The 25,412-nt window shown below is 59.0% G+C and overlaps 1 protein-coding gene and 1 non-coding gene across 10 annotated transcripts in view; one reads left to right on the top strand and one right to left on the bottom strand.

The window, feature by feature from the left end:
- SH3TC1 (SH3 domain and tetratricopeptide repeats 1) overlaps positions 1–25,412 on the bottom strand; it is a 63,239-nt gene that overhangs the window by 26,425 nt on the left and 11,402 nt on the right. The window contains exons 1-6 of one of the 9 annotated variants that reach the window (XM_032254061.1): positions 17,933–18,163; positions 12,020–12,219; positions 7,050–7,124; positions 4,094–4,221; positions 2,033–2,138; positions 139–285 (exon numbers count right to left, since the gene is read on the bottom strand). In XM_032254061.1, coding sequence (XP_032109952.1) covers positions 139–285; positions 2,033–2,138; positions 4,094–4,221; positions 7,050–7,124; positions 12,020–12,191 — 628 coding nt within the window. In that variant the 5' untranslated portion in view covers positions 12,192–12,219; positions 17,933–18,163. Of the gene's footprint in view, positions 1–138; positions 286–2,032; positions 2,139–4,093; positions 4,222–7,049; positions 7,125–7,260; positions 8,174–12,019; positions 12,220–17,932; positions 18,164–25,412 lie in introns of those variants that run through there. The other 8 variants (XM_032254058.1, XM_032254063.1, XM_032254062.1 and 5 more) reach the window with 8 other exon arrangements.
- Positions 25,190–25,293, top strand: LOC116534087. Its single transcript, XR_004261582.1, has one exon. It is a non-coding gene; the product is annotated as a U6 spliceosomal RNA (small nuclear RNA).

Here is a 25,412-nt window from a genome sequence, read left to right on the forward strand (position 1 = left end):
TGTCCAGCACAGCCGGACCCAGGCCATCACCCCATGGCCCCAGGTATGCCCAGCACAGCCGGACCCAGGACGTCACCCCATTGCCCCAGGTATGCCCAGCACAGCCGGAGCTCAGCTGTCACCCCACACAGCGCTCACCTTCCTGGATGAGGAGGCTCTCATGGGTCAGCCTCAAGGCATTCTCATCCACGTGGACTTGGATGACCGTCTCCTCCTCCTCGCTGGGCGAGAGCAGCCAGAAGGCCTGGTCCACAAGCAGGTTTGCCAGGCAGTGATGAGTGAAGCCTGCAGAGGCCAGGCCCAGTCACCCGTGGGCTCCAGAAGAGGGGCAGGGAGGCAGAGAAGCCTGTGTGGCCCCATGTCGGTTGAGTCCTGCACTGACCAGGTCCAGGGAGGTCATGGAGGACACCCACCGGCCCTGGGGTGCCCACAGTGTTGGCGACACCCAGCAGCCATGGTCTGACCATCTGGGCTGTGAGAGGCCAAGCCCAGTTCCATTGCCCACCAGCGGTGACCATGGTCAAGTTATCTGACCTCTCCACGCCTCCGTATTCTCCTCTGTTAGACGGTGACCACGTGGCTGGGGGCCGTGCAGGCCACGGGGGCTGGGGGCCAGCAGCAAGGTGGGTCTAAAACGCACCTGCGTGAGCCCTGCCCGCATTTCCATTTCTATCAAGGGAAGCCTCGTTTCTGGGATGCTGCGAGCTCCCCACTCCCATCTGGGGTAGCGAGCCTTCATTCACTGCAGCTGAACTAGGAGGCTCGTGCACACTTAAGGCAAAGACAAGTGATCTGAGAATACTTTCCCCACTCAGCATAGAGTGGACTCTGCAGGACGGGGACGGGAAGTCTGCTGCCCTCTGGATGGACGCCCCTGCCTTGTGGCCATCACTGTGGAAGGGCAGCCGAGGATGAGCCACTTCCTCCAAGAGCCGATCAAGGAGCCCACATACACAGTGGGGTAAGCATCGGCCCTGCTCACAGGTGCTCGGGAATTGTGGCTACAATTCTCAATTCTTTTTTTTTTTTTTGAGACAGTCTCCCTCTGTTGCCCAGGCTGGAGTGCAGTAGCGCGATCTCAGCTCACTGCAACCTCTGCCTCGGGTTCAAACGATTCTCCTGCCTCGGCCTCCCGAGTAGCTGGGAATACAGGCGCCCACCACCACTCCCAGCTAATTTTTTGTATTTTTGGTAGAGACGGGGTTTCACTGTGTTAGCCAGGATGGTCTCCATCTGCTGACCTCGTGATCTGCCCACCTCGGCCTCCCAAAGTGCTGGGATTATTATTCCTAATTTTTTCAGCCCTAAAGTGAGGTGGTGTAGAAAGATCCCCAGGAGGCTCCGTTAGAGCCTGGAATTCCTCCCAGTGGAACAGGGGATGTTCCAGGAAGAGCTCACGTGGGTCAGCCTTCCCGGTCAGCACCGAGGCCCCTGGATGCCAGCCTCCCTCAAGTTCTGGTCGAGTGAAATTACAGAGGGCAGCGCGTGACGGTAACTAGAAGCGCAGCCTAAATCATTCTTGCAACAAAAACCCACATCCGTCTACGACTCTGCCGACTTGACGTTTCTCCTGGAGAACCAGGTGCGCACGCCAGTGTTGCTGTCCCGCTGGAGGGAGCTTTGTGAACCAGCCTATTCTAAAGCATGGATTTGTGGCTCACGCCTGTAATCTCAGCACTTTGTGAGGCTGAGACGGGCAGATCACCTGAGGTCACGAGTTCGAGAGCGCCTGGCCAACATGGTGATACCCCGTCTCTACTAAAAATACAAAATATTAGCCAGACGTGGTGGCAGGTGCCTGTAGTCCCAGCTACTCAGGAGGCTGAGGCAAAAGAATCGCTTGAACCTGGGAGGCAGAGGTTGCAGTGAGCCGAGACTGCGCCACTGCACTCCAGCCTGGGTGACAGAGCGAGACACCATCTCAAAACAATAAATAAATAAAGCACCAATTTGTAATCGAACTGCATGGCGTGTAACCAGTGTCTTCCAACAGGTGTCCCCATGACTGATTCTGGGAGGGTCACCTCTTTACCAAGAGCATGGTAGGTAGAAAACTTCCAGATTTCTTCAAAAGTCTTAAACGTCACCACGATCCGGTCCTGGTCACTGTGGATGGACAGCAGCCTGGCTGATAACTCCTGAAGAGAAAGATACAGGAGTTCCAGAAGTCCCCAGGAGCCCTGGGGCATCTGTCAGGAGGACAGGGTCCACATGACAGGGACATCTGGCTGATGTGGCCCCGGTGGGGGATGACACGCCCAGGGAAGATTCCTTCCCAGCCTGTCAGCTCCTCCTCCCCTGCTCTCAAGCCAGCTGGGGCTCCCCAGAGCCTGTGGGGAAAAGCCCCTGCCCTGCCCAGAACTCATGTGGCCCCCATGCCCTGGCCCCTCACCCTCGACGCCTCCTGCTCAGCACCCACACACTGGTGCCCACCGGTCCCCCCGGCCTAAGCTGGTCCCTGTTTGGCTGTGCTCTCAGCCCTGAGCCGCCCTGGCCCCACCTGCAGTGCCAGCTCTGATTTCTTTCCCACCGCCAACATCCCCTCTCCTCTGGTTTCTCTAAATCAGTGTTGATAGGGGCACAAAAAATAACAGCAGCTAACACTGGAGCTCTTACGACTCGGGAATTGTGTGTCTGGGGGCACTATAGTCTCCATTTGAGAAAAAAAATAAGGCCCTGCTTCTTTTTTCTTTTTCTTTTTATTATTTTTATTTATTTTTTTTTATTTTTGACAGAGTCTAGCTCTGTCACCCAGGCTGGAGTGCAGTGGTGTGATCTCGGCTCACTGCAACCTCTACCTCCCAGGTCCAAGCAATTCTCTGCCTCAGCCTCCCAAGTAGCTGGGATTACAGGCACCTGCCACCACGCCTGGCTGATTTTTATATTTTTAGTAGAGACAGGATTTCACCGTCTTGGCCAGGCTGGTGTTGAACTCCTGACCTTGTGATCCACCAGCCTCAGCCTCCGAAAGTGCTGGGATTACAGGTGCGAGCAACTGCACTGGGCCTTTTCTTTAGTTTTGTAGAGCTGAGGTCCCACTCTGCTGCCCAGGCTGGAGTGCGGTGGCACAATCACGGTTTCCTGCAGCCTCAGCCACCTGGGCCAGGTCATCCGCCCATTTTAGCCTCCCGCATGGCTGGAACCACAGGTGTGCACCATCACGCCTGGCTAACTTTCTTATTTTTTGTAGAGACAAGGTCTCCCTATGTTCCTCAAGCTGGTCTTGAACTCCTGGGCTCAAGTGATCCTCCTTCCTCATTCTCCCAAAGTGCTCGGATTACAGGTGTGAGTCACCATGCCCCCTGAAGGCCTCATTTCTTATCCACAGTCTGACCTCTGTAAGTGGCTCAGCTGAGATTCAAGCCTGGAGCCAGCACGCTGACCCAGTTCACCCCTGCCTGTCATCGCCCACCACAGCCCCACGTATCGAGCAGGTACTATGCATCCAGCACCCTGCAGGTGCTTGGTGTGAGTTAATCACATAATCCTCAAGTCGGCTGCTGGGGATGTGATTGTAAGCATCCCCAGTATGTGGCTGAGGAAGGGGGGCTCACAGAGGCTAAGGGGCACCAGCCAAGGCCAGGCTGGTCCAACCCCAGTCAGTGCTGGTAACGCCCAGCCTGGCTCCCAAGCCCCTGGCCCTCAGCCACGGGGAGGTCTGCCAGGCCCAGACACACCCTGTGCCCTCCTCCCCAGAATGCTGGTTTGCACAGAGGCTCAAGGGAGGCGGGCTTTGTCACCAGGAAAAAAATAAGACAAGCTTCACACTTGTCCTTTAACTCCCCATCAAAGAGACTTTGACAGTCTTCAAGGGTGGAGGGCAGGGGGAGAAAGGGACAGCTCGGTGGTCACCAGGGCTGGGGCTGTGGGACAGCAGAAGGACGGTCACGTGCCCCCCACGAGGCAAGTGGGAGAAACAGGCCCTCACCGCCCCTGGCGACCACAGCCTCCCCTCCAAGGCCACCGCTTGCCTGAGTGGCTCTCATCTCTGAGGCCGGCCTCCTGTATCCCTGGTCCCAGGCACTGCACCCCAGCCCCTCCCTCCCCTCAACTCCAGCCCTTGCCCCTGCCCAGGCCCCAGAGGACTACTCACCCCGAGCACGTGGGCCATCTCCCGGCTGTCATTCTCCAGAAGGCGGAGCTGGCCCCGCAGAGCCTGCTGCAGGCGGGGGTCCTGCAGCCCACTCTTCCTCTGCACAGCCAGCAGCTGCAGGGTCAGGTCTGGAGGGGCAGACGGAGGTTGGGCAGTTGGCCTGGCCTGGGCGGGGAGGTCTGTCGGGCACTGTCCTCCCCCGCAAGCCTCCAACCCACATACCTGACCCCGAAGGCCTGGGGAGCCCAAGCCCCGGGTTGCCAACCTTGTCCCACCCCTGCAAAGGCCTTGGACCGTCGCTTAGGTCCCAGCCTGTTTCCTTCGGAGTGAGTGCCTGTCCTACAGAGTGATGGGGACAAGCGGACTCACGTCCCCTGCAGGCCAGCACAGCAACCACTGCACACAAATGAACTCTCCTCCCTGTCACCACGACCTCCGATCCTGCCCCCCAGCGCCTGCCCCAGACGGCTGCCGCTTCAGAACCTGCAGGCGCAGGACCTGGGCATCTGCATTTAGCAAGCCCCTCCTCCACCCCCATGGCGACTGTAGAGGGGGAACTCTGGGACCATGCGGGCACCCACCTCCAGCAGACACCCTACAAGCACCTTGGAAATCTCAGTTCCGCCTTCCTAAGCCAGCTCCTCTCCACTTCTTCCCCTTCTCTCAAGGGCAGAGGGCCCCCATACTGTCCCGAGCTCAGATCAATGACACCTCCCCACTCACCACATCAGCTACCAGCAAGCCCCATGGGCTCCACCCTCCACCCCACCCCTGTCCCTGTCGTGGTTCTGGGCCCTGGCGGGTCTGCCCTGGGCAGCTGTCCACACCTGGCCCTCCCTCCTGTCTGTCCCCTGGTCCGAGCAGAGCTTTGACATGACATGCATGCGTGGACCCATCGGCCCTGCTCCGGCCGTCCCTGTGGCTCCATCCAGTGGAAACTTCTGCAGCAGTTGGCATGTGCTCTGTCTGCCGTGTCCCATTCGGGGCCACCCGAGGCAGGGGCTGTGGAACTCCTGAGATCCATGCCCCTCCTCACTCTGCGAGGCTGGAGATTTCCCACCAGAATCCAGGCTCCCATGCTGTGACCCCGTCTGCCCTGTGCACGATCCCTTCCCAGTGCCTGGAACCGCGGAGAAAAAAGCCTTCCCGTTCCTCCAGGTCAGCACTCAGCCCCAGAGCTATAGGCAGCGGCATTCTAGGGGCTTTGGCCCTCTATGGAGGGGGCTGCCCCAAGGGAGACGCAGGGAGAGGGGGAAGAGAATGAGGAGTAGAAGGGGAGAAGGAGAGCAGGGAGAGGGGAGAAAACAGGAGGGGGAGAGGGAGGAAGACGGGAGACACCAGGAGGAGAAGAGAGAGGCAGGGGGCGGAAAGAGAGGGAAGGAGTGGGAAAAAAGTGAGAAGGAGGGAGTGGGGAGAAACCAGGAGGGGGAGAGGGAGGGAGGGCGAGAGAGAGATGGAGAAGAGGCAGAGAGAGATGGACTCTCACAGCTTTGAATGAGCTTGAAGCACCTGCCTGAGAGCTTTCTGCAGGGGATCGTGGAGGAAACACCCTCCCCCCTGCCGAGACTTCTGGAACCTGGAATCCACGCCCCCAGGAGGAGGCACAGCCCATCACTTCACAACCCATGTTAGCCTGAAGCTCCTGCTCCCGTAAGAGGGTGGGCGTTGCATTTTCTTCTCTTTTTTTTTTTTTTTTTTTTTTTTTTTTTTTTTTTTTTTTGTTAGAACAGAGTCTCGCCCTGTCGCCCAGGCTGGAGTGCAATGGCGCAATCTTGACTCTCTGCAACCTCTGCCTCCTGGGTTCAAGTGATTCTTCTGCCTCAGCCTCCCTAGTAGCTGGGATTACAGGCACGTGACAGCTAATTTTTTGTATTTTTAATAGAAATGGGGTTTCATCATATTGGCCAAGCTGGTCTTGAACTCCTGCCCTCAAGTGATCTACCCGCCTTGGCCTCCCAAAGTGCTGGGATGACAGGTGTGAGCCACCGCGCCTGGCCTGCATTTATCAAATTCTAAATCATCTGGCCCATTGCCTAACATGTCTTGGTCATCCTGAGGGGCCACCAGCCGTGCTGACCACACAGAAGGAACGTCAGAGGACAGGTGGCTGCCACAGCAATGGTGAAAAGCCAGCAATGGATGCGGGGTCTCCCCTCCTCCCCAGCCAGGGTCGGGGGTCTCCAGGGTAAAGGGCTTCTTACCACCTCCACAGCCCCCAGCTTCCTGGGTCCCCTCTGTGGGCTCTGCTCCCTCCACCTGTGCCCCGTGGAGATCCCGTCCAGGGGAGGCCTGCGCCTGGACACCTTGCCCTGAGATGTAGTGGGAATGCTCGTCCACTTCTTTTTTTGTTTGTTTTTGAGACGGACTCTTGCTCTGCCCCCAGGCTGGAGTGCAGTGGTGTGATCTCATCACTGCAACCTCTGCCTCCCGGGTTCAAGCGACGCTCCTGCCTCAGCCTCCGGAGTAGCTGGGACTACAGGCGCACACCACTACACCCAGCTAATTTTTGTATGTTCAGTAGAGACAGGATTTTACCACGTTGGCCAGGATGGTCTTGATCTCCTGACTTCATGATCTGCCCGCCTCAGCCTCACAAAGTGCTGGGATTACAGGCGTGAGCCACCGTGCCTGGCCTTTTCGTCTGCTTCTTACCATATGGCACTTGTGAAGCCCCTCCCCAGGGTGTCATCCATGGAGTCCCCAGGATCTGTGTCCCCTGTTTGTGCAGATATACACAGGAACACCCAAGGGAGCCCCCAAGGGCTGTGTCCCCCGCTAGGCGCAGGCCTCAGGCATCTGCATTTAACAAGCCCCGCTTTCTATTCCCACCGTGATTTAAGGTGGGAAGTCTGAGGCCACCCTTTGAGAAGCCCTGGGTTAGACAGTCTTTGACACTCAGGGAGCACCACAGCCCAGATTTGAACCCGAAGCCCTGTGTCGGGCCAAGGACATTTACCTGTGGGATAAGCTCCCATCTGGCAGGGAGGGGTCCCAGCAGCAGGCCCATCCGCCCGGGCAGGAGGAGCGTCATCTGCAACACAGCAGATTCCCAAGATTAGGGGAGACCAGGTAAACGCCTGGCTCCTCTGAAGGCGCCAAACGCCCCAGGTCTCTCTGCAGGAAAAGAGGTGAGTTCTGTCCCACACAAGCCCCCTTCCCACAGCTACCTTCTTCCAGGCTCCTCACAGCTCAGCAAGGAGGGAAGCTGCCTCCATGTCCCGCCGTGCTATGACCAGCTGCCCCACACTCCGTGGCTTAGGACAACAACATCAATGGAATGATCCTGCCGCTCTGGAGTTCCAGTGGGCCCCACAGAGCTAAAGTGACGGTGTGGGCGGGACTCCGCTCCTTTCAGGGCCTCTGGGGAGAAGCCACTCCTCGCCTTCAAGAGGCTGCACACATCCCTTGGCTTGTGGCCCCAACTTCTACTTCTGTTGTGTCAGCATGTCTCCCTCCTGCCTTCCTCCTGCAAAGGCCCTGCGATTGCACGGAGGGCCTGCCCGGAGCACCTGGGAGCACCCGGGAGCATCGCCTCTCCATCTCCAGGCTTTGCCTTCCATCACATCTGCAAAGTCCCTTTTGCTGGATGACGTAATGCAGACAAAGGTCCGGGGTTAAGGATGGGAGCATCTTTGGGGGACTTTATTTTGCCACCCACCGACAGGCTCAGACTCATGGCTTGTGCGGGTGGGAAGCAGGACCTGGGCCCCCCTGTCTGTTGGGTTCCCCGCTGGGGTCGCCCCTCTGGCCATTGGTCCTGCAGAGTTTGCATCTTGGCCCTGGCACTTTCTCTCGGCCCTGTGAGGTTTCTTCATCCAGAGGCCTCGGGATCCAGGGGAATGTGACTGGGAAAACTCTTGGACTTGCATCACGATGGTGCCATTTCACACCAGGGTTTGCTGACGGGCTGCAGTGGTGTTCACTTGCCCTGTGTGGCCAGAACCCATTCTTAGGCCTCATTGGCTTTGCAGCCCCCGCCCAAGCCCAGAGCCAGGCACACAGTGGGGCTCAGAAATGTCCCTACTGGGTCCGGTGCGGCGGCCACGCCTGTAATGTCAGCACCAGGGGGGCTGAGCGGGCGGATCACTTGAGGTCAGGAGTTTAAGAGCAGCTTGGCCAACATGGAAAACCCCATCTCTACTAAAAATACAAAATTTAGCCAGATGTGGTGGCAGGTGCCTGTAATTCCAGCTACTCGGGGGGCTGAAGCAGGAGAATCACCTGAACCTGGAAGGCAGAGGTTGCAGGGAGCCAAGATTGCACCACTGCACCCCAGCTTGGGCAACAGAGCAAGAAGGAAGGAAGGAGGGAAAAAGGGAAGGAGGGAGGGAGGAAAAGAAGGAAAGAAGAAAGAAAAAAAGAAAGAGCAAGAAAGAGAAGGGGGAGGGAAGGGAAAGGGAGGGGAAGGGGGGGGGGGGGGGGGGGGGGGGGGGGGGTGGGGAGGAGAAGGGGAGGAATGTCTTGAAAGGAAAGAGGCGTGTGTGCTCAGATCTTGGTCCCGCTGGCCTGGCCAGTGCACCTGGCAGTGGTATGTGAAGCACACCCCGCGGCTACCCCCACGGGCTGAGAAGAATGTGTGCTTGGACTTCTGAGCCAGAGAGCCCAGCAGCGGCCAGCCTGGAGATTCGCTCCCTATCTGAGGAAGATCTGAGCCCCTGGCTTATCCTGTGGAATGCAGGACATGCAGACCCGGGCGCTCTGTTTGGAAGGGTTGGACTGGGGTTGCCAGGTGGAGGATGCTAGAGGGAGGGTGTGAGGGAAGATGCTCCATCAACGGCACGCTTTTCACGGGGGTGCCCTCCCCCCCGCTGCCACGGAACCACCCGGTGTGCGAGTCTTCTCCATCAACCTTCTGTCACGGCTGCTGGCTCTGCGTCTCCTCCTTGGCCTCTTCAACAAGGTGCCACCCCTGTTGAAGTTGACAGGGGTCCGGCCCGACAGCTTCTAAACCCCATCCTCCAGTTCAGAAGCCAGGGCCATGCCAGGGAAAGTACCAGCTGAGCCTGGAACGCCTCATGTCCCGGAAAGTGATAACGAGCCCACTGAGTGAGGAAGACACGTGGAAAACCCACATCCAGGTGATTCGAGCGACAAAATAAGTAATGACCTATGCAGTCCGGAGACTCAGTTAAACATGTGTGAGCCGGCCGGGGGTGGTGGCTCACACCTGTAATCCAAGCACTTTGGAGGCCAAGGCGGGCAGATCACCTGAGGTCGGGAGTTCAAGACCAGCCTGGCCAACATGGTGAAACCCCGTTTTTAAATAAAAAAAAAAAAAAAAAAAAGATGTGTGAGCCTACGCTGAAATAAATCAGTGAATAACTGGGTAGGCTCTTCCTTATAGTAGAGGGCTGGCTGCTGAGTGGAGACCGGAGCCCTCAGCCGACAGTCACTGCCCCGCAGCCTCCATCCCAAGGATTATTTCAACCAGGCTCACCCACGATGAGACGGTCGTGCTTCATGAGTGTGATGAGGAAGAGGATATTCACGCAGTTTCAGAGTGTCACCCCCCCGCTACTTACTAACTACAGAGGGAAGAAAAGTGACCACACAGCTGCCCCTCACCAACGATCAAAATGGGCGTCACCAGCCAGAGACAGACAGACACCATCTGCAGTGAGGAAACGTCATTCTGAGGGATTCCTGCCCCAAATCCCTGATGTGACCCTGAAGAAATACTAGCTGCACTGGAATCGAGGGACAGCCTACAAAAGAAACGAACTACATTCTTCAAAACAGCAGCCTCCGGATTGAAAGGCACCTCAGAGAGGTCGCAGCAACACAAGGTGTGACCCAGGAAGTTTTTTTCCCTTTTGCTATAAAATATATTATTGGGACAAACAGCAAGGTCTGAACAAGGTCTGCAGATGAGTAATGGCGTTATTAAAAGAGGAAATTGACACTGAAATAATTACGATGCAGTTATTAAGAGAATGTCCTGGCTTTAGAACTATGGACACCTTTTAGGATGAAGGAGGAGCATATCCGCAACTGACTCCCAAAAGGGTCAGAAGAAAATCACACGCACACACACGCACACACAAGTACACACACAAAGTAAAAGTAATAAGATGTGAACATTTGAGGAATCTGGGTGTGAGCAAAAGGAATTATCTCTATCCTCCGCTGCTGCCTTGGCTGTCTATCTGAAATTGCCCAGAGAAGTGGAGGAGGTGAAGGCGCTGAGGAGGAGCCCCGCCCCAGGCCAGCTTTCCCTCGGCCATCCAGCCTCCTAAGCAGGGAGCGGCTCCTCAGCTGGCATCAGCTGGGCCCACAGAAACTGGCTCCAGGCGGAGGCGATGCCACGGTACTTTGCTGAGCCTCCGGAGGAGGAAACTCCAGCCACTCTGGCCAAAGGCTCTGACTCCCAGCACTCCCCGTCCAGAGGCTCCCAGGTCCTGCCTGGGCCCATTGGCTCTGTGCCAGGCTGGCCCGCGGCCCTCCTGCGTCTCAGTCTCCTTGTGCACTCAGGAGCCTGGGCACGGCCCAGCCCCTTCCTTTCCGGGAGGCCTGCTTTGCAGGGAACTCGATTCCATGGCGGGGTGGGGTCCCCAGGCCAGGCCCCGCCCCAGCCCTCCGAGCCGCCCTTCCTGGCGGGCAGGCCGGTGCCTGCAGACCACTTCCCCTTGTGATTCAGCGCAGGAGGCCCCCCTTCCCATCTCCACCCTCACGCAGAAGGGCAGGATCACAGGTATAAAGCACTCCCCACACCTGGCTCTGGGCCAGCGACAGCACTGGGCTATTGATGCCATGGTCCAAACGCATCTTCCTTCATTGATCCCTTGAACAGTGACGGAGCAGCTACCCTGTGCCAGGCCCCAGAGTTCCGAGACGGGAGGGGGACAGTCATGAGGGGACCGGGCTAACGCTGGACAGAGGGAGGAGAGGCCCAGGGAGAGGTCATAGTGGCAGCTATCTCTCGCTGGGGAGGGGCCGTGCAGGCCTTGGTCTCCCTGTCTCTCCCTTCCTCCCCTTCAGGGTCCCAGGACGGAGAGGGATTCAGGAGACTGGGCTCACGTCCTGGCCCGGTCCCTGACTGCAGGGTGACCTGGCCTGGCCCTTCCCTGTCTGCACCTTGGGTGCTTCCTGGGGACAAGGGATGCCCCATCCTGAGGACTCCCGGGGGTTCTAAGGCCAAAGCCATGGGACTGTGTCTGGAGTGTGTCTGAACACGTGGCTTCAGAGGCCCCTGCCTTGTTCTTTGCCAGTTTTGTTATCACTGACGCACACCTGGAAAAACACGAGCTGGGCCCTGGCCTCTCAAGTGACTCAGCAGGCGCAGTTCCTCCTGTTAAACACACTCGGGGCAGGGGGTGGGGGTGGGGCGGGCACGGTGGCTCACGCCTGTTATCCCAGCACTTTGAGAGGCTGAGGCAGTTGGATCATGAGGTCAGGAGTTCAAGACCAGTCTGGCCAACATCATGAACCCTCATCTCTACTAAAAATACAAAAATTAGCCAGGGGTGGCGGCACGAGCCTGTAATCCCAGCTACCCGGGAGGCTGAGGCAGGAGAATCGCTTGAACCCGAGAGGCGGAGGTTGTGGTGAGCTGAGATCGTGACATTGCACTCCAGCCTGGGCAACAATGCGAGACTCCGTCTCAAAAAAAATAGATAAATAGTGACTTCACAGGATTTATGACAGAGGCAATCAATTAAAAAAAGAAAAAAATAGATAAAAATAAATAAACATGCAGGGGAAGGAAAGGGAGAAGTTTCGGAGACTAGACCCCAGCCCCAGCCTCAGCCCCAGCCCCAGCCCCAGCCCCAGCCCCAGCCCCAGTCCCAGCCCCAGCCCCAGTCCCAGCCCCAGCCCCAGTCCCAGTCCCAGGAGGCCCGGAGGCGGACAGGGAGGTGAGGGATAGGTGGGCGGGAGGGGGGGGTGGAGAAGTGGGTGGGGAGGGTGGGGAGGGTGGGGTGGACTCACCGCCTCTCCCCGGGGCCTTGGCCTCCTCAGGCCCCGCTTTCTCCCAGCTCACAGAGGGCCTCATGGCCACAGTCCCGACCTGGTCCTGGCTGCCGCCACTTCCCGACAGCCCCACAGGCCCCCTCCCCCTGGGGGTCGGCTCCTCAGTGGTCATGGCAGGGAGGTTCTCCATGACCCGTGGAGGCTTCACATGCCTGGCCCTGTGGACAAAAGGGGTGTGGTCAGCAGAGGCGGCCCCTCCAGGACCAGCACGGAGGTCATGGCCAGGGCTGGGGTCCAGGCGTTGCGGAGTGCCTGCGCCTCTCAGACCCAGCGGGGCCCTCACCGCAGCAGGGGGCCACAACCTGTGCTGCGGCCGCGATCCCCACCGCTGCGGGGCCTCCTCTTGCTGGTTTTCTGCCTGGAGGCCCGTTCCCCATCGAGGCAGAGCCCCTGGGTGCCTTGGGCCCCTCCTCAGGAGCAGGTCACTGCCTCTTTCCTGGGCCGTCACACCTGACAGATCCTGCTCCAGGAGTCGGGGCTCGGTGGCCTGTCAGAAGGCACAGAAAGAAGGACACAGAGTCCCCCTTCAGGTGTCACGTGCAGGTGAGGGGCCATGGGGCCAGCAGCCTGGGCCAGGGCTGAGGCATGCAGGGGACAAATCCCAGCTGCGGCCACAGAGACAGGGTCAGTCACGTCCTCCTCAGCTCTGGCCTTGGGCAGAGGGGCTGATGAGAGGAGGCAATGGCAAGAGTGTAGTCAAGACACCTGCTGTGCCCGCAGGGAGGGCCCAGTCACGTGGGGAGCCCTGGTCCCTGACTGTGGGTGGGGAAGGGTCAACCGTGCCCCGCAGAACGCTGTGGACTGGGCGGTTTTCAGGCCCAGAGCCTCGGGGAGCGATGGGGATGCAGAGGAAGGGGAGGGGCTGTGTCCGCGCCTAGGGTGGGGTGACCGGCCTCTCCGCTGCTGCCCCTTCGTGGTGAAGATGTGAGGTGGGGAGCACTAAGCCAGCTTTCCTTCAGCACCCTGCCCCTGTGAGACTTCTGAGCAAACACTGGGACACACTTTCCAGCGCGTGGACGTGTCCCCTTGTCCCCGGCAGCGGGCAAAAATCCCCTCTGCAGGCAGGGCACAGAGAACCCGGGCAGCCATGCCTCGGACCTCTGTTTGGGGCAAAAATGCAAGTCTGGCCTCCTGCTGTCCCACTGCCCTTTTTGTGGTGGACGCCAGGGTCAGGGCACCCAGGCTCGGCAGGGCCTCCGTCCAGGCCTCAGAGCCCCAATGGGCCCCTCAGGCTGGGGCCTGCCAGCTGCCAGGACGCCCCCCAGAGCCTCCCGTCCCTGTCCCCATCTCCATCTCCACCCTGGTCTCTGGGCAGGGAAGTGGCAGGGGACTGGGAGGCAAACCAGGCAGCTGTTGGGGGCGCGTGGGGTCTGCTGTCAGGGACACAGGACGCGGCTGTGGGGGGAGGCAGGAGGCCCTGGGTGTGGAGCACTTGGGAAGGGCAGAGAGGCACCCCTGGGGCTTGAAGCCGGGAACAGGGGACAAGTCCATGTGCTGGCAAGTCCATCCCAGCGTCTGCTCAGAATGTCTTGCAGGGGCAGGGCGATTGGAGGCGGGGGCTACCAGGGACACTGGGCTGATTTCTTCGCCACCTCAAATTTTTACTAAACAGGGCAGCTGAGCGTGCCTTAGACAGCAGCAGGGCTCAGCATATGGCAAGCACAGACGGAGCCCAGTTTCCTTCCCCAGCACCCCCAGTACCGCCCCCACACCCTGAGGCTCTGAGCTTGAAAACCCAGAGGCAGTCAAGACTGACCTCAGCATGGCCCCAGGACAGTGGGTGCCAACAGGCACACCTCCCAGTGCCCAGCAACCCCCAGGGAAGGCCTACCTCCCCAGAGCACAGATGGGGAAACCAAGGCTCTGAGGGGTTAGGCAACTCTCTCACCTGTGCAGGTGCGCACGCACACACACACACAGACACACTCACACGCACACACACAGACACACACAGACACACACACACACACACACACACACACGCCCCGGTCAGACCAAAACAAGCACACACTGCAGCTGCCATCCCTGCTGCCTGCTCCCCACCCTTGAGTGCCTCCTCCATCCCAGCACTGCTCTTGGCTCGGACCACCACTGCAGCGACGGGCCCCTTCACAGAGGCTGCTCCCCAAGAGGCAGCTCCCCCATGACATTTAGTACAGGATGAGGAAACCCTCGTGGGGGGCAGGTCAGTGGCAGGCAGGGACGGGTGGGTGTCATGCAAGCCCAGCCATCACCCCTGCCCCCATGGATGTGGCTTTCACCCCGAGAAATGGCCTCCCAGACCCCAGCTCACCGCACACTTTGGGCTCCATCAGCAGAGCAGGGGTGGGAGGAGCCCATGGCCTCAAGTCTTTGGTTTCAACAACCACCACCCACTCCTGCACCGTGCCAGCTCTGAGCGAGGCAGTGGGAACACAGAGGGAGGAAGACCCAGGCCTGCTCAGTGGGGAATTTAGACACAGAATAGTGATGGTTCCGTGACGCAGGTTCTATGAGGCATAGAAAGGGTCCCCTAGCTCTGGCGGGGGAGGGAATCCCACAGTCAGGGAAGGCTCCCTGGAGACGCTCAGAGGGCAGGACCTCAGTGGGACCAGCCCCAGCCCAGCAAGGCTTGCCCAGGCAACAGCTCCTGGCTGTGAAGTGGCCTTGGCACACCCCCTCCCACCTCACACCTGCTCCAGCTGGAACCTGATTGGTCACTCTACGGCCAAATCCTTCCCACTCCCCAACCACCTCTGAGGGACAGCGACCCGGACCTGCACCTGCGGGAACCAGGGGCTGTGAATCGGGAGAACTCTGATGCCAGGAAGCACCCAAGAGGCCCTCCAGGGAAGCTGCTCCCCCTGGAGCCGGAGTAGGGTGCAGCCCTCCAGACCTGCTCTCCCTGGAGCCGGAGTAGGGTGCAGCCCTCGAGACCTGCTCTCCAAAGGAGGAAGCACGCGCAGAGCTGCAGAAGCAGAACACGGCCTCTCAGTGGACGCCCCACGGGGCATCTGTAAGTGATCACATGCCCCGTGCAGCCTGGGGCCTTTGCCCTCCCTGTTCCCATGTCCTGGGACCCTGGTCATGCCTGGAGAGCTCTGGGCACCGTTAGGGGCAGCGCAGGAAGCCACGGCCGCCCTGGCCCAGGCTCAGACTTTGCTTTCTCCCCCTTGCTTTGCCAGACTGCAGTCCCTGTGGCTGCACGTGCCACCGCGTGGCTTCAGGTCTGTGGCGGCACCAGGAAGCCCTGGCCTGCGAGGCCAGCTGTCTTCCTGTCTCCTCTCCGGAAGCACACAGAGGCAGCTCAACAAAGCGCTGGAATCCACTCCCTGGACGTGCCAGCTTCCTGGTTTATGGGGCCTTTAGCTCCCAACACCTGACCTTGGGGTCCTCGTCCTCCTGTCTCTGCCTCTTTGCCCCTCAGGAGCCAGGTCTGTGTCCCTGTAGGTGGAGCAGGGGTCCCAGCAGACTCTCGCCATCCACTGCCACCTGCCTGCCTCCCAGCCATGGGTGTTAGGAACAGGCCTATTGGAAACGCATGCAGGGCTTCTATGGACCTGGGAAGAGCTGCCGATCAGAGACTGTCTCCCGAGGAAAAGAGGGCTCCCCAGGCTCAGGGAATTTCCCTTCTGCTGTTACAACTCTCAGCGTGGGGTTCCTGCATAAAGCCTGGCGATGAGGAAGTGAGCTCCATCTCCCCAGCTCCCCCTCCCTCAGCCCTGCAGGCCCAGCCACAGCTGCACAAGCAGAGCCCCCAGCCACGGGCAGGTGTTGGCGCTCCCAGGGGCCAGCTTGCTGGGCTGGGGTACCACCAAGCAGCCTGCAGGACTCTCCTTCCCACCTTTATCCTGTTTGTTCAGCTTATCATCGGGACAGACCCTTGGGGGGCCCTGGATGGGTCAGAACAGGCTCCAGCCCCAGGCCAGCCTCCAGCCCTGGGGGAAGGGGCGGAGTTTGGCTCCAGAACATGGAGACGTGGGGCCAAGCCCCGGTGTCTGGGAGGCCTCTCCATCCTCAGTTTACTGAGCCAGAAAATGCCAGTGACAATACACGCTGCGCAAATGGGTCAGGTGGGTAATAGGGACAGTGCTTCTGGCCCACAGCCAGGGCCCCGTGAATCTGGATTGGAAGGAGGAAGGGGCCCCCAGCCAGCCCTGAACGGGTTCGGGAAGCTTTGGCCAAGCCTCTGCCAGGCTCTTACTGAACAAACACTCTTACGGCCCTTGAGACCTGACCTATGCCACCAAGCACCTCTGGAGGGTGGGCTTGTCACTTTGAATCCTGCGGTAACACTGTCCTTTCAAAATTCATGCCCACAGGAACCTCAGAATGGGGTCTTATTAGGAAATGATCTGTGCAGATGACGTTAACTTCCGTTAAGATGAGGGTGTTCCAGAAGAGATGGGCCCTAAATCCAGGCCTGGCTTCCTTGTGAGTAAAATAGAGGACATGGAGGCACGCCGAGAAGCCCGGGAGGAGGCCATGTGACCAATGGGACGAGGGTGGAGTGATGCAAATCACAGCCAAAGAGTGCGGGGAGACACAGGGAGAGGGAAGAGGCAGGGAGGAGCCGCCCAGGAGCATTCCGAGAAATGCCTTGAGATCGGAATCCTGACCTCGACCTCGGGACTGCAAGAACCCGCCGGAGAGGGCACTGCCATGCCTTCTGGCAGCCAGGGAACCCGGCGCCCCACTCTCTCCTGGCCTGCCTCTCTCTAGTGTGCGGTGCGGCCATCCTCCCCCATGTCGCTGAAAGAGCAAGTGATGTCTTCATGGGTAAAAAGCCGCCCAACGCCCATCACAGGACACAGTTGTCATTACTGTCAACAGCGGTGTTGACAGTCACATAGTTACAGCCATGCAGGGTGCTCACAGTGTCCTCAGCTCACCTGGAGGAGGGAGGCACCACCGTGTTCCTTTCACAGACGGGCCATCAGCTTCTGTGACTCTGCCTGCCCACGGTCACACAGCCCAGTGGCACAGGTGGGGCTGAACCCGGGCGGTCTAAGCCCGGCCCCCACATACCCATCCTAAACCTAGACACCCTAATTCAGCCCGCTGCCTGGCACTGGGAGGCCACACACACCCTGAGTGGCTGGCCCACATGCAGGCTGCCCCTGGCCCTGGCACTGGCCGGCACCACTGACTCCCCCCAGCGTCACTCTGCTATTCATCTCATCTGAGCCTCGGCAACAGCAAAAGTTTGGAAACTCCCACTTCACAGACAGGGCAGGGCTCCCGGGACTCCTGGGGAGCCACACCCAGGCCCAGAGGGGTCTTGGCAGTGTACACACACAGGACCATGCACCCTGGCACACCTACAGTTGAAAGCTGTGCCCAGGTCCTCCCTGGAATTTTCGGGCTGGCGCCCCTGTCACTGGTCCACTTGGTTGTTGGAAAAGAGACCCAGGGGGTGGCGTCAGAGAGGCCAGTTACGGCCGCCACAGTGCCGGGTGAGGCTCAGAGGCGCTGGGCTCACCCTGGTGGGTCTGGCAGCATGGGCCCAGCCTATCCGGGGCTGGGGGTCACACCTGGGACCCGCTACGCCCGGAATCCCTGTCACTGGCTCTGCTCCCAGACCCCCAGGGCTGCTCACGCCAAGGGTCAGCATGGGGTCAGGCCAGTCCCAGAAGCCAGGGTGCTTTGTCAAAGCTGAGATTGCCCACAATCACTGCGGACTAGCACTGCCAGCACCTGTGAGCTTGTGTGGGTCCACGGAGGGCACCCACGACCTCCCCTAGGCCCCTGGCTCGAAGTTTTGCTCCACCCCAATCCCAAACAGGTCAGAAAAGTCCTCAAGAAAGTGTAAAGATTCAACCACGGCAAAGACCCGCAGACAGCAGGCTGCCCGGCCGGTCCACACCCCGCGTGCCCCGGAGCCCCCCGTACCTGCGCTCTGCTCCTCAGAGGCAGCTCCCAGGCCCACAGGGCGGTAGCTCGCAAGCACCAGGTGGCCGCTCCTGGCCCAGCGCTGGCTGGCCCCACGGGGCTGTCTCCAGCTGGACGGAGCAGGCAGGGGCCGCCCACAGCCAGGCTGACTGCACAGCGGCCTCCGCCCCCTGCTTCCTGCCCTACTTCCTCCCTGCGCCTGGGGGCCAGTGACGGAGATGCAGGCCCAGGGCGGCTGCACAGACACCGCAGCCGGTTGATCATTAGCTCTTTCCTGGACCGGCTCCAGGCCCTGCCCTGTCCGCCCGCTGCCCAGCCCCCAGGCTCTGTAGTAGAGGCCGGGGCACCCAGTCCCCGGCCAGGCTGGGATTGGGGAAGTCCACCAGCCACCCACCCTCCAGCCCTGCCAACCTCAGCTCTGCTCTGTTCCTCTTCCACTTACTGCGCACACATGCACGCACACACATACAAACACACACGTTCATGCACACAGACTCACAAGCACATGTGTGTGCACACATGGACAGGCACACAGATGCACACAAACGCTCATGCACACTTCCCTCGCCTCTGCCCCAGGTGCTGTCCGGGGCACTGGCTCCACCAATGAGAATATTTAGGGGAAGAGATGGGCCCTCCTCCTCCTCACCGCAAGCGCTCCTTCTGGAATCTGGCCTGTCCCAGCGGGTCTAGCTCTTTACCTTCCCACTGGCTCCAGGTCTGAACCAGGTTTGAGAGCAGAAACCTTCCTGTCCAGGTAGACCCAAAGCCAAGGCATGGAATCTCGCCCCTGTCCGCTCAGGGAGCCTGGACTGGACTCACGTCAGCTCAGACAAGAGGCAGAACTGAGCTCAGGTTGGCCCGTGGGCCCTGCCTGTCTGCCTGCTCTGATGCCCTTGCCAACACAGGTGTGGGCACCCATGTGGTGGGTGTGGGCTGCTGGCTCCGGCCAGCTCTAGGAAGAGGGAGTGGGAGGGATCCCTCCACCCTGCGCTTTACACTCACCTGGTTTTATGAAAGCAGGAAAATCCTCAAGTTAAATAGTAAGGTGTCCATCTCACAGACAGGAAAACTAAGGCTCAGGGAGGTCATGTGGCATGCCCAAGGCCAGTGACCAACTAGAAGATAAGCCTGGAACCAGGTCCCACTGGTTCTCAAGCCTTTAGGGCTGGGGTTTTCAAGCTTGGCACTACCAACATTTGGGGCTGCATCCATCTTAGTCGAGGGGGCGGGGCTGTCCCGTGCACTGGAGGGTTTTAGCTGGTCCCTGGCCTCCACCCGTGGGATGCCAGTAGCCCCTCCTCCAGTCCTGACAGTCAAACATAGCTTAGATATTGATCCCCTGGGCGTGAAGTCGCCCCGGGCTAAGAACTCCCACCCCAGGTGAGCTACTCAGGTCAAAGCCACTCCCAGCCCATGCCCGCATCCTTCATCCTCAGCTCCCGCCCCGTTCACCTTTCTTTAATAGCAGACTCTGCCCGGGGCAGTCCCTTGCCTCAGCTCCCCGCATCCAGCACAGCAAGCCCTAAGGTCGCACCCTCCCTCCTCCCTACCGAGGCCAGGGGCCCAGGACGAGGGTGCAACTGCAGATGCCCCAGGCGTGTCCCCTTGCTGCCCCAAAAGGGCCCCAAGGAGGGTCCATGGGAGGCCCAAGCCCCTTGGGGCCAGGCAGGCCCAGCCTCCAGGCTCCCCAGCCTGGCCTGGCCTGGCCAGACCCCACCTTCCATGCCACCAACATGCTTGGTGATCACACAATGGTGGGGGCGGGGAGAGGAAGTTCAGAGGCACAAAGGGACACTTTCAGAGAGTCTCCAGTGACAGCAGTCTGAAAGTCTGACCCACAGGCAGAGGAGCAGCAGCTCCCAGACCAGCTCTTCCTCCCTGCGGGGACACGGCTCCCCAGCCTGGCCTGTATCTGAGGAGGAAAACGGTGGCCTCTTCAGCCCCATTGAAGGGCAGCTCTGGTGGCCACTCTGTCAGTTTCCTGGGGCTGCCACATCCAAGTGCCACACACTGGGAACTCCAGACAGCAGAAGTGTCATCTCTGACAGTTCTGGAGGCTGAAAGTCCGCAGTCAAGCTATGGGGAGGACCACGCTCCCCCCAGGGACTCCAGGCGGCCTCGAGGCCCGCTCCAGCCTCCAGGGCTCCAGGCGTGATCTGGCTGGAGGTCACCTCGCTCCAGGCTCTGCCTCTGTCTCCGCCCAGCCTCCTCCTCTGTGTCTGCGTCTCCTCTCTCCTAAGCACCCTGTTGCTGGATTTGGGGTTCACCTAAATAACCCAAGATGATCTCACCTGGAGACCCTGAAGGAAATCACAGCTGCAAACACCCTCATTCCAAGGGCCGGTCCAGGTTTAGGGTGGACGTACGTGTCACTGGATTTGGGGTCAGCTCAGTACTTAAGCTGTGAAGCAGGCCTGGGACAGTGTGGTTGGGAACATCGGTCCCCAAACACAGCCCCCTCAACCTCAGCCGCCTGCAGTCCCTCGAGCCTGGTGTCCTGCCAATCCCCTCCTTGGGCCTCGGGGGTGGACAGTACAAGGTCCGCCTTTCTTACACTTCCCTGCAGACAATTGCCGGCCCCATCTCCCACCTTCCCCCCCACACCAGAGCTCAACTTGCATCCTGTCGGCCCTGCCAGCTCCCTCCTCCTCTCCCGGCTCAGCCCTTGACTGGGTAATGTGTCCCCCTTCACAAAGCTCCCACTACCGAAGCCCAGAGCATCTGGGGAGCCAGATTCTCCTGGCACCTTCCCTGTAGAATGGGTGCAACTCTGGACACCCACCTCTCCTCTGTGTGGGCTGTCTTCCTGGATGAGCAGCCACCCTCAAGGCATCTGCTGCCCCAGTGCCCAGAAGCTGTGGATGCCCATAGAAGCACCCAACATCACCCCCCAGGTCTTCCTCTCCCCACGCCCCCCCAGTGCCGCCTGCAGCCTCTGTGACCCCCTCCCCCGCCCAGTGAGGCTTCTCCACTGAGATCCAATTCATCTCCAGCCTGGGCTCCACATACAGGAACTGGGCAGGCTGAGGGTGCGCGCATCCGTCAACACAACCTCGTGGAGTGGTCACTTCCTCCCAGCAGCGCTGGGTGTCAGGCAGGTGGGGATGTGGGATTCTGTGGTCGTGCCCCGAGTCATCATAAGGATTAAATTAGACTTGAGGACTTTTCCAAAACGCCAAGCGCAGGCGCACAGATCAGTCGCACTGAGATTCTGTGTGTGTGACATGGGGTCCTCTCCACGGCTTTGGCCCGGAAAGGAGCACAGAGGAGCTGTGCTCGAGGGGCAGGTGGGGAAGAACCGACACCCCTGGGAGGTCAACACCTGCTACCGGTGCCCTGGCCGCGTCGCCCCGCCCTGGGATGGGGCTGCCTGTGCCTCTGCTTATATGTTGGAGCAAGGGGCTGTGCAGAGAAGTGGGGAGTGGGCCCGAGACCACCTGCGTCAACTTGCTGCCTGCCTGTGGCAGCTCCTCCTGCAGGCCTCAGTTTCCCGTCTATGACCTGACACTCAAAGCAGGTGTCCCCCCTTCTCCCGCCTGCTCACACCTCCGCCAATTCTCCAGAGTGGGCAGAACACACTTCCTCTCCTAGCCAGAGATGCTTGGCTTCGCCTGTGTTTGTTTTTCTGGAAGCTGCGTTGAAAAAAACGCCCCCAGATGGGCTCCACCTCCACACACGGGTCTGGAGACATTTCCTCTCCTGGCCATTGTCCCCCGCTGTGGCTGGAGACCCTGTGTCCTGTTTGTCTCTGCAGCTGCACTTCTGGCCCCAGGCGGGGGGGATTTTCCGAGAGCCTCCCCGACTGCACAGAGCACAGAGCATCCTGACGCCACACAGCACACCCAGTAGCCTCCCAGAGGAAGGGACCTGAGCCTTCATGGCTGCGGGCTTTCCAAGCACGCCCACCTGGAGGCTGCAGATGCTGGGGCAGAAGCACACAAGCCCTGCCTGCCAAACGGCCCATCTGAACCCCAGCTCAGCCTTCAATTCTCCCAGCACAATCTGTCACTCCTCTGGGCCTCAGTCTCCCCATCTTGCAAATGGTAGAGTTAGGCTTGGAGATCTCTAAGCACCCTGCAGCTCAACAGTTCTGCTCCCTGATGTGGTTGTAATAAATTCAAATTGTCACTTGCCAAGAAGATGCTCAGTCCTTCAAGAGGATTGTCATCACGTGGGGCTTGCCAATGGCCCCACCAGCTTGAGTGTCTCCTGATGCCTGCTGGTGAGTGCCTCCTGATGCCCACTGGTCTGATTCACAGAGGGCCTAGAGGTAGCATGACCAGGCCAGGGCCACGCAGCTCCTATGTGGCAGAATCAGCCCAGATCTTAGTCCTTCCAGCACCAAACCTGTGTTCCTCACCCCTCCCTCAACTGCCCTCTGGTGCTTTCTAAGGTTGAACAGCCAGAGACCAAGGCAGTGGTGCCCTCAATTCCTGGAAACCCCCAGGAGCAAGTCCTTCCCAAGAGTCTGGGGTTTTCCAGGGAACCTAACACACAGGCTTTCGAGCACCAAGCCCCAGAGTTAATCTTTGCGATGGTGCTCTGGAAAGCAGTGGCCCTCCTCTGTGCCTTTCCCTGATCTCTGGGACAGCTGGTGTTTGATTGAATTATAAGGCAAAGTGACCCACTGCCAGGTGAGGGGATAGTCTTAGAGTTTCTCCATCTCTCCACCTGCCTTTGATACCAGCCGGTTCCCCGTTTCTGGCCTGCTCCGGGCTGGGAAGCTGCTGAACAGGTACGTCAGAGTCAGAGTCGGAGGGAAAACAAAACGGGCCGCCCCGATGACAGGTTCCTCCCGCTGAGCGAGAAACAAGCTCATTATCAGCAAGCGATTCCTGTCCCAGGTTTGGCGGCTCAGGAGTCTGGGCGGATGAGGTGCTGGGGACACAATTTCTAGCCAATGTAGAAGTGGCAGGCATGGCCACCACAGCCTGGGAAAAGCAAGCGTGGCTTCAGACTTTTCCTGTGACTGGCCCTGGTCGCTCAAAGAAGCTACCAGACCTGTTCCTACATCCTTCATTCAGGAAAACCCAAACCTGGCCCACGTGTGACACAGCGGGTGTGAAGCCCCCAGCCACGCCCTTCAGCTGTGACTTTTTAGGGAAGCCCCTTTAATTATCCATCTGGGAAGGTCCAGGACAGCTCCTGCCAAAGACTCAGACACACCCTGAGTGCTGACCAGGCTCCCTGAGGCCGGGGATGCTGGGTGGGGAAGAGGGGGCCCTGCCTTCCACCTCCTGCAGCCTCCAGCCCTGAAGGCTTAGGTTCCTCCCTCTGGGAGGCTGCTGGGTGTGCTGTGGCTGGTGGCTCTGTCTTTGCATTTTTCCTCCTGCAGCAAATGATGACAGCTGCAATTATACAAAGGCATGGGCGGCTTCTGGCTTCATCACGCAGCCTCAGAGCCTACTCAGTTCTCAGCAGCAGTCACGAGTGAATCACCTCAGGCTCGGAAGGTGATCCGCACCTGCCCTACGCCAGCGGGGGTTCCCGGGACTCATCCCTCGCGGGGAACTGCACCTCTGCAGTTAGTCCCACTCCCCCACTCCAGGTAATGCTGCTTTTTGCGGTTTGGAGCCCCACCTGCCACTGGAGATGGCAGCACCCCCAATCCAGCTCTGCCTTCTGGGACCCCACCCATCCCATGATTTGGCTGCTCACAGGAGGAGCTCACAGACAAGTTGGGGAAACCAACTGGGAGACAGACTAGGATGGCAAAGCATGTTCCATGTAGCAGCAAAGGGAGGCCTGGGAGGAAAGAGAGGAGGATGAAATTGAGGAAGCCTTTCTGAAAGAGGAGGCACCTGGGCTCTGACTTGGGCTGAGACTTGGAGGGAGAGGAACCTGGGCTGAGACTTGGAGGGAGAGGAACCAGGCAAAGCGGGGGTGTAAAGGGCTTCTCAGGGGTCAGGGCTGGCTCAAACAACGGTGCTCCTGGCAGGCAGAGTGCTAAAATCTCCCACACCCACTTCAGGGGACTCTGGACTCTGGCAGCCAAGGAGAGGCCAGCACACCCTCACCCTGAGGGATTAATCTGCAACTGCCATAAAGTGACTCTCAGGAATGCAGGGACCTGGGGGCTTCAGGCTGCCTCAGCAGGCTGCTGGCTCTCCCACTGGCCCTGTCCAGCAGAAACAGGCTCACGGGAGCCTCCGAGGACTCGGGAGGCAAAGGCACTCTGGGCAGGGCCAGGGGGAAGCGTGTTTGGCTTTGCCAGCCATCAGGTGTGTCACAGCCCTGCCCTTAACAGCAGCAAAGCAGACAGACAGCAATAAGTGAACGGGTGTGGCCACGTGCCAATAAAACTTTACCTATCATACAAGACAGGGGGCCAGATCTGGTCAAGTGTGGTTTGTGGACAACAGAACCAAGGCCGTCTTGTGCTGCGAAACAGGCTCGGGATGTGGTCCATCACTGCCGGCCCCACTTCACTGCTCCGCCCTGGTCACACCTGCAACCACGCAAACCTGTGCACAGAGAAGCCACTCACCAGGTAGCGTCTTCAGAGTGGAGGAGAAGACAGCAAAGACAACTGTTGGTAACAAGACTGTAATTTATAACCTCGGAAGTACCTTTACCCAAGGTCACAGGAAGGACAGTTCCTGGTGATTCCATGGCCCTTATATTTCAAGGGTCACTCAGGGCCGGGCACAGTGGCTCATGCCTGTAATCCCAGCACTTTGGGAGGCCGAGGTGGGCAGATCACTTGAGGTCAGGAGTTTGAGACCAGCCTGCCCAGCAATGGTGAAGCCCTGTCTCTACTAAACAAAAGTACAAAAATTAGCTGGGTGTGGTGGTGTTTGCCTGTAATCCCAGCTACTTGGGAGGCAGAGGGGAAAGAACCACTTGAATTTGGGAGGCAGAGATTGCAGTGAGCTGATATCTCGCCATTGCACTCCAGCCTGGGTAACAGAGCAAGCTTCCATCTCAAAAATAATAATAAAAAAATAAATAAATAGGCTGGCGAGGTGACTCACACCTGTAATCCCAGCACTTTGGGACACTGAAGCAGGTGGATCACAAGATCAGAGGTTCGAGACCCGCCTGGCCAAGATAGTGAAGATAGCCCTATCTCTACTACAAATACAAAAATTAGCCGGGCATGCTGGCAAGCACCTCTAATCCCAGCTGCCTGGGCGGTTGAGGCAGGAGAATCGCTTGAACTCGGGAGGCAGAGGTTGCAGTGAGCCAAGATCACACCACTGCACTCCAGGCTGGGAGACAGAACGAGGCTCCGTCTCAAACACAAATAAATAAGTGCTCATTTCAGCAGCACATATACTAAAATTGGAACGACACAGAGATTAGCATGGCCCCTGCACGAGGATGACATGCAAATTCGTGAAGCATTTCATATTTTATTTTAAAAAATAAATTAAATAAATAAATAATAAGGAAGGAAAGGAAAGAAAGAGAGAGATAAAGAAGAAAGAAAGGAAGGAAGGAAGGAAGGAAGGAAGGAAGGAAGGAAGGAAGGAAG

This window comes from Sapajus apella, unplaced genomic scaffold (genome assembly GCF_009761245.1).
Source record: "Sapajus apella isolate SASKATOON/1434 unplaced genomic scaffold, GSC_monkey_1.0 scaffold85, whole genome shotgun sequence".
Lineage (NCBI taxonomy): Eukaryota > Metazoa > Chordata > Mammalia > Primates > Cebidae > Sapajus > Sapajus apella.